The sequence below is a fragment of the Penaeus vannamei genome, unplaced genomic scaffold, assembly GCF_042767895.1.
Source record: "Penaeus vannamei isolate JL-2024 unplaced genomic scaffold, ASM4276789v1 unanchor714, whole genome shotgun sequence".
NCBI lineage: Eukaryota > Metazoa > Arthropoda > Malacostraca > Decapoda > Penaeidae > Penaeus > Penaeus vannamei.
The window spans coordinates 15,001-23,836 of NW_027213718.1; the positions used below are offsets into that span (position 1 = coordinate 15,001).

The 8,836-nt window shown below is 32.6% G+C and overlaps 1 protein-coding gene across 2 annotated transcripts in view; it reads left to right on the plus strand.

Annotated features, from left to right (window-relative positions):
* LOC113804067 (uncharacterized) overlaps window positions 1-8,487 on the plus strand; it is a 16,868-nt gene extending 8,381 nt beyond the window's left edge. For both annotated transcript variants that reach the window (XM_027354899.2, XM_027354898.2), the window contains exons 5-8: window positions 488-717; window positions 3,320-3,725; window positions 6,364-6,554; window positions 7,291-8,487. In XM_027354899.2, the coding sequence (XP_027210700.2) occupies window positions 488-717; window positions 3,320-3,725; window positions 6,364-6,554; window positions 7,291-7,512 (1,049 nt within the window). In that variant the 3' untranslated portion in view covers window positions 7,513-8,487. The remainder of the gene's footprint in view (window positions 1-487; window positions 718-3,319; window positions 3,726-6,363; window positions 6,555-7,290) is intronic.
* Window positions 8,488-8,836: the final 349 nt, after the last annotated feature.

Below are 8,836 nucleotides of genomic sequence, written 5' to 3' on the forward strand. Positions count from 1 at the left end.
TTCATCCATGGGACATATTCAAGAGAGGATAATCTTAGGGAAGGTTTGCTTACTAAACATGAGGTGTGTCCAAACCCCAGTGGCAGATGCTGATGTTAGTAAGATTTGAATGACCTTACCATGGTTTTAATAGGAAAGCTTTCCCAAGATTATTTTTCCTTGGCTTACCTCCTGTGACCTGATTCAGTTCTTATTCCATTGTTTTTTTGTCTACTATATATAGTTGTCTAACTTTGCTTCTATTATTACTTATTTTTGCCTTATCCAATAATAAAATTCAGGTGGATTCTAAGCATCATAATCTACTATTCTTTTCCTTTATGGGTGTGTTTCATTTTATGGAAGTTATTGTGGTTACCTGAGATTACTTTTTTAACATGTTTATGCAGTGTTTCATAATATGGTTTAAAAGAAACACTATGTATTTTGCTTTTGCATGGTTATTTTGGATGGATGGAAGTTTTGATTATTATTTTCATGCTTGCAGGAGAAAAACCATTTGTATGTGAAGAATGTGGCAAATCCTTTACTTGCAAGAGTGAGCTCAATCGTCACAGCCAGAGACACTCATCGGAAAGACCTTACACATGTTCTGATTGCGGTCAGAGCTTCAAGATGCGTCACAACCTCAACAAGCATCAAAAGGCACACACGGGAACTCAGCAGTGGAAGTGTCTTCTCTGTTCGGCGGTGTTTTCGAAACCCAAGTTATTGGAAGTAAGTTGTGTGTAAAGATTAATAGAATTGCTACAAATTAATGGATCATGCAAGTTACATTTATTAGTTGTAAAAAGTGTTTAGTAGTGGATATAACAAATATCATTTTTTATCGTGTGATGTTAATGTGGACTGTTAAAGTACAGGAAGTTAAACATTTTTGCTGGTCTATGCAAAGTTCTCCCTCACATATGAACATTAAAATAGTATCTTCATAAGTATATTGGATAACTGAGAATACCTGAGTAGTCTAAAGTAATGTTTAGAGATATTTTAGTAATGATACACATAATCTAAAGTTCAAGATGATCGTTTTTTTTTTTTTTTTTTTTTTTTTTTAAGTTAGAAGGGTCTGGTAGTTTCATTAAAGATTGGAAATTAGGAATTTAGTGACATTCTCTGCCACTGAATTGATAAAGTTCTGTGAAAGCTTTTTATCACTAATCCCTCTTTATATTGCAAGCAGATAAATAAGTATAACTTTATCTTTGGATTCAAAAAGCAGTAAACAGGCTCTTGGATTACAACCAGAGATTGGAAACTGTCACAAACATGTAATATCATACTATCACTAGTGTGGTGTAGCAGGCTAGCAATATTGCAACATTTTTCATGAATTTTAATCTCCTATTACTCACTAAAAAGATTAGAACTTCCACCAAATATATAGCCTAGCCATACTCAAGTACCAGAATATCAATTCTATATGTTGTTCATTAAAAAAGACGAATAAATTTCTGTAATATGTGATTTCAGTGCAAGTATCGTTTTGTCTAGTTTCATGCAATTATTTGATCATATGTGTTCAGTAATGTTCAGTTGCCAGAAAGTTCTTTGTGGCTTTGTGGTGAAGTTTAGTCTACCTCATTTTGGTTTACTTCAACATTTGGTGCAGGATCATTCAGTTTACTTTTTTATGTTGCATACTTTTTAGTTTGCGTCTTTTTGCTTGAATCCCATGTTTTGCTCAATTATGGATAGTTATCTCCTTTCATATATTTATTTATTATTATTACTTTTTAAAGGTGAAAATTTGCTTGACAAAATGTGATGATTGATGACTGGGTGACCAAATTGGTGATGATAATTATTTGATCATTGTTAAATTAGTGATAATGATTGATTGAAATAAAGTGACATTATTTAGAAATGTTGCATTCAGACAGTTATCTCCTTCCTGTTGAGTGCATCTTCACCTTATTCAGAACAATTGAATATAGTGTGGCTTCCCATTAGAACTACTCTGAACAGCCAGACAAGTCCACTAGAATCTGTTCTTGGGTAGATGGTTATAGATACATGATTTTTTAGAAGTATAATTAGTATTATCTTATATCATATATCGTAACAGATTTTAGTATGCTTTTCTAAAAAATCCGTCTCAAAAATAATTAGATGTATACATGAACATCCCTTTTCACAAGCCTTGCATAGTGTACCTGAATTGGGAGAATTAACCTTTTGAATATAGGCAGTGCAACTGATATAACAAATTATTAATTTTATCTTTTGTTTAGATTACAAGTTGATATTAACTGTATTGAATCTGACTGTAGATATTCCAAGTTCAATGGAAGTTCTGCCAAAATGAAGAGCAAACATAATTCAAACTGATTATAATGGTTTTGAATGGTTTATATTATACATACCAAGGTGGCTATTCATTTTGGAGCTTTGCTCAACAACAGCAACTTAAATAAGACTTCCTTGACTAAATATATATTGGTGTTTCATAACTGTAATGATAAATACATTTATATACAGCTACCCTTTGACATGAATAGGTAAATAGAGATTGGAAAAGAACTGTTAACATGACGAAAAATAATGGGGGAGATATTTTCACCTGATGGGAGTTACTGTTAAGCTGTTAAGCATAATTTTAGAGGTTGTGTGTAAATGGGGTGTCTAACAGTTTATCATAAATACAAGTCAAATGAAATTATTTGAAGACTTTTTAAACTATTTACTTAGTGTATGGTATTTTTACTATGACTTTGTAGTCTGTCCTAGAAGTTCAGTTTTTCTGTATAAAGGCATAGATTATTGTTTAGTAAAAATATGTGTTGCAGAAATTCCTTATTAACAAATGATCAAATTTCACTTGTTGAATGTATCCTAAGTTGAGCATTAATGACTATGAATATCATATGCTTGAAAAGATAATGTTAAACTAGGTTTTACTACTAGAAGGAAAAGTATTATTCAACATCTAAATATTTGTAGTATGCAAGACATCTCCAATTTTTCTTATTCTGGGTCTGTGGCGGACCATTCTTCTGGACTAACAGAAGGCCACAATTATATCCCAAAATATGCATATACCTCCTGCAACTCAGAATTAATGGAGCAGCAACCACAGCATGACACCATTTGTGGCTGCCTAGTGAAATAATCTAGGGGTTATGAGAAATTTGGATGTGTAGTTATTATTCTGCTCAGAGCAGTGTCAGGATATTAGTGGTCTACTTCTATGTTTTTTCTTACAGATTTGTACTCTTATTTAATTCTTCAATATATATGCAAATTTAAGATTTATAATTTTTTTTATGAATCATGGTAAGTCACTCCTTCCTGACTAAAGTAATGACTCCTTCCTCAGGCCCATAGAAAGACCCACCTTGAGACTGTCCAGCACCTGCAAGTTATGAGACCCAGCGACAACACCCTGGTTGTTTCTGCTGAAGTGGATGACCGAAGGAAACTCCCAACAGTACACAGCCTCCACCTCCCTAAGAACAATGCAGATGATGCCGATTCTGAGAAAGCAATTAGCAAGAAACTTCTGAGAATAAATGATACCACTCTGCCTCTAGAATTCATCTTGAAGAGTGTGGGAAAAGGAAGTGCCATTAAAATAAAAATCATTGATAAACCTGCCCAAGCAAGGACAGCTCCATATTTGACAAATGAGAACATTGTAGAGTTGATGGATGAAGAGGAGCCAGAGCAAAAGGAGAGTGAAGAGGAAAATGAGGTCCCCGTGGCCGCAGATTCTACAGTGGAAGGTAGTGTAAATTGTTTGATTTTTTTCATCTTAACTATACATGTAGTTTTGAACTGGAAAAACTACAGGTGTAGTAATTTTTACCTGAATTTTAGTTTAATGTGAATTATTTCTTTAAGACTATTTTGTTGATTGTTTACTATAGGTAATGAACTAGTCTAGAAATAGATATGCCTTAAAGGGTTGTAGAAAATTAGTGCATTGAAGTGGATTGTAATTGTATATGGTTAACACTTTTACATATATAAAAGATAAAGTAGAAATCAAATATTAACCAATTTTATATATTAGAGCACAGAATAACCCCTTGTGAATAGCTTAGAAGGTAAAACAAGTTTTACCTTATGACAATAGCCAGTACTGATTAAGCAGTACTGAAAATGGGGTTAATTGCCCTTTGTTTAGTGATTATAATTGAACTTCTAAATTTCCATTATTTCATGCCTATTGTCAGTGTTCCCATAGAATTATTCATTAGTTCACTTTTATTCAGTCTCTAACAGCGTGGTTCATCTGGCCTTGTATATGTGCAGGTCTTGCTGCGTGAGTGGCTATCTGGACCGAATTATGCGATTTTGGTGTGAAATCTAGGGGCTGAAGGGAGCCAGCGACGATTAGACCTAAAGCTTTCTTTTTCTTCAGATATCTCCAGGCTTTAATTGCACCCCAGATTTCTCTTGGGTGCAATTAAAGACTATTGTCTGTAATTTACTTTAAGAAATTGTCAACATCTCAAAGTATCTATAAAGTCAACAAAGTTATAATACAGATTTTATATTAAACATTTAGAGTTAGTTATCACAAAATTTGTGTCTTATTTCCAAAAACAAATAAAAAAATACCTAATTTGAAACTTAAGACCCTATGCATCCCCCTGGGTGCCGCAGGATGTGATTGATTTGATTGATTGAATTTGAAACTGAGGATTTACACCTGTTGGTGGCCTGTCAGACTGATGTTAATTTTAAGTAAATAAACCGGTTTCTGTTCTCTCTTCAAAGGACTATACACCATGAAACACAAAACTGCAGCATATACAGGGAATAAGTCCTTTAGCTCCATGTTGCTCAAATGAGAAGTACTATGTGCGATGCGTTTTGCAGTTGAAACACTATGCCTGACTGGGTACTCTTACACGAGTCGGGTCCTTGACAAAGACAATGCTAGTTGAACCATGCTATTACTGTGTCTTTTGTTCTTTACTAATATTATCTTTGCTATAGGTTATATGGGTGGTAATTGCCCAGAGTTAGAAAAAAGAAAAGTTGTAAGTTAGTGGCTATTATAATTCAAGGTATTAAACTTGTGTGAGAGTGGCCTGGAACACTATTTAAAAAAATTGTCCAGTTTTATGAATAGAGTTTGTTTCTCTGTTTATTGCTTTATGTAACAGCTATGCTTTGGGCCAAATCACACTGAGCTTTAACTTCAAGGCAGTCAGATATCTCCAGAATAATAAGGACAGTTCTGCAACATGTAATTCTTTGAAGTCTATGGTAGGCAGGAACCTGTAATTAAACTTGATAGCCTCAAGATAGGCAGGAACCTGTAATTAAACTTGATAGCCTCAAGATAGGCAGGAACCTATAATAAAACTTGATAGCCTCAAGAACCATTCTGATAAGATGTTACTGAAAATGTATGTCTTGAAATCTAGAAAAATTAGTCTTATTTTACTGTATATCATATTATGATATTAGATATGTTATCATGATATTGTTTTATATTGTTATAAGGCCATCTATAAATTCTGTATTTAATAAAATGTCATATTTGCAGCCTGTAACACATAGAAATGCATATTTACAAAGGAAAACAGATTCTTCTCTTTAGATCGTGATTGCTTTCCACTCCAGTAGTTAATTAAGGATTTAAGAAATAGTGCAGATACTTCCTTAGTTTCTTCATCTCTGCAGATATACTTCTGTTTCTCATGTAAGACTGCTTTTGTTTGTATAGAGAAATGGCATGTATACAGTAGTTTTTTGATAATAAATAAAAGATTCTTTTGATTTTACTTACACTTTCAGTCTAATGAAAAATACAGTTTGGCTTTGTGATGAATTTGAAAGTTAGACAATTATGATTAAATAAGATTACATCTTAAAATTCTTAAGCTGTTAGAAGCATCAATTTTCATCTTGTAGTTATGATATTATCCAGTTTTCCTAAGGTCAGTTTTGATTTACAAATTTTACTCACAGAAAATCTTATATTGTAGGTTTTGTATCATCTCTGTCCCAGAATTATGCTATTGTTGTAATTCTTTTTTTTTTCTTTCATCTTAGAGAAAAAGTTCAATTTATAAGGCTAAAGAATTATGTATTCAATGGGTTGTGTTTCCTCTCATACACTGAGTTTTTTCATTAGGTTTGAATTCTTCAGAAACTGTTATCAATAATCATAATTTGTCCAGGAAGCAGGTTATTGCATTTATTTCTGTATAGATTATAGTTATGTGGAATCCATGTATGTACCATGAAATCTTAGAATGCCTTCTGTTAAATTTTCAAGAATTTCCTTTTAGGTAGGTATAAGCTTGTACATGCATGAAATACAAACCTTTAAACTAATGATTTCCTGAAATTCTTTTTCTGACCTTCATTCCTTATAGCTATAATCTTTAATGCAAATTTCAGATGGGATTGAGGAAAGTATGAACAAGGAAGCAGTAGAAGTATCGAGTGTCCTCAGCGCATCGGCAAGTATAGTCAGCCACTGTTTATCCAAGCATTACAATCTAGTCAACCCTGGCTGTGAGGACTATCGGTGTTGGCTGGCAATGCTCACGTCTCTTTGCCAGCAGCTAGAACCACCCTATGAATTAGAGGTTTGTGACACATTTGTGACGGGTTTTGCGGTTGTTTCTGTGTTTTTAATGTTATTATTATTTTTTTTATTATTTTTATTTATTTTGGTTATTATCACTGTATCTTGATTCTCTTTGAAAATGTGGTACATTATTGGGTGTAAAAACCATAAAACTTTTTGGTATGAGTTTGGAGTAGGGAGTTATTATAAATATATATTTTTATTTGTTTATTTATCAAAAATAAAACAATGTGATTTTGCATCATAATTTCATGAGGGCAAAAGTTGGGAAGGAGTCATGCAAGGTCCAATTTTTAAGGTATATAAATATGATTTATATCCTTGTATTAGAGTAGAGAGTTTGTGATGTTGATGGAGTCCTTTGGTATAGAGATTTTAATGGCAAAATTATAGTAATTCCTAAATATAAATAGAATTAAATATGTCTAATTCACAAATTGCAAATTAACATTCATTAATTCGTGGTAATTCTAGTATGATTTAGTGGGTAGCAAATAGATCAGAAAATCTTGCATCACATCTTTATCTTGCATGATCCAAGATATAACTAAACCTCATGATCTCTGATTAATATTTCTTGCTCTGTATGTTGCAACACTGTCTGATTGGGACAGGACATCCTGCCTAACATTGTATTTCACTTATATGCAATTTGTTAATGTATTATATTTAACTTACTGTTTAGTAATGGATTACATTTAACAAACAATTCAGTTCTATATTTCACCTTGCAGGTATGCAAACACATGAGCCAGATCAGCAATGCCCTCCAGCTGTGTCTCATTCAGAGGCCTGAGCCTGGAGTGGATCAGCTGTCATCCTTAGAATCAGCTGGTCTTCCCCAACATCTGTTTTGTGCTGATATATCACAATATCAGTTTATTTATGAACAGTATTTGATAATTTTGAAGACATTACAGGAACATTTTAATTTTATTGTTGATAAGGATAAATGAATATTTGAATGATGTCATTTAGCTAATGACTAGTGTATTTGCCAAAACGCATATACAAAATTAGTGATACATTTTTAGGCATATACGTAGCCTTTTGTGGCTAATGGAATAACCAAAAAGGTAATGCATGCAAAATTTGCTGAAAATTCAATCATATTACTGTCTTCATCTGTGATAGGACAGACACAGACACAGACATACACCCACCCACCCAGCCGCACACAGAGACAGACAGACAGACAGACAGACAGACAGACAGACAGACAGACAGACAGACAGACAGACACAAACAGAGACAGACACGCAGACAGACACAACAAAATGCACACACACACACAAAAAAAAAACACAGAAAAGCACCCACACAGAAAACACACACACACAGAAAAACACACACACACAGAAAAGCACCCACACAGAAAAGCACACTCACACAGAAAAACACACACAAAAAAAAACACTCACACAGAAAAACACACACACAAAAAAAAACACACTCTCAGAAAAACACACACACAGAAAAACACACACAAAAAAAACACACACACACACACAAAAACATACACACAGTAAAAAACAGAAAAACACACACACACACACACACAAAATCAAATTGTAAATATGTATGTATGTGTGTATATATGGATTTACATATTTTTTACAATTGTTTATTTTTGTCACCTATTTTCTTTTTTATATACTTAAAAAAATTCTTGGATTATATTAAAATTAATTAGAAACCATGTAGTTTGTTATAGGTGTATCTAGTAAGTGAACTCAAGTCATGTATATAAATGTATTTTTGTACCATTGTATAAGAACATTTTTTGCTTCTATTATAGAAACCAGAATATAAGAAACACAGCTTCCCATGGTCCATTTATGGAGTATACCATATATTTATTATCATATCATAACCCAGTACTGAATCTACTGTACTATGAAAAATAGTCACAAAATAAATATGAACAATAGTGCCAGAGTATAAATACATTTAAACCTAAAACTTTTTTTTATTTAATTTTTGTATGTATGATGTGTTCTCCCAGCTGAGATTTCATAAAAGTATTTTTCTTGCTGAAATGAAAAGGAATGAAAATCTGAAAAAAATACCTACAACATTAATGAGAGCTTACATGTAAGACAATGGTGAGTTAAAAGTTATTTTATAATCTACAAATTTTGAATAATAAAAAACTATAATTTGCCAAGATCATATAAACATTTTCCTGGATGATGTGAGGCTCTATAGTTTATCATATTAATAATTTTTTAAATATTACCAAATGGTTATAAAACATTACAGCAAGCATAGATACATCTA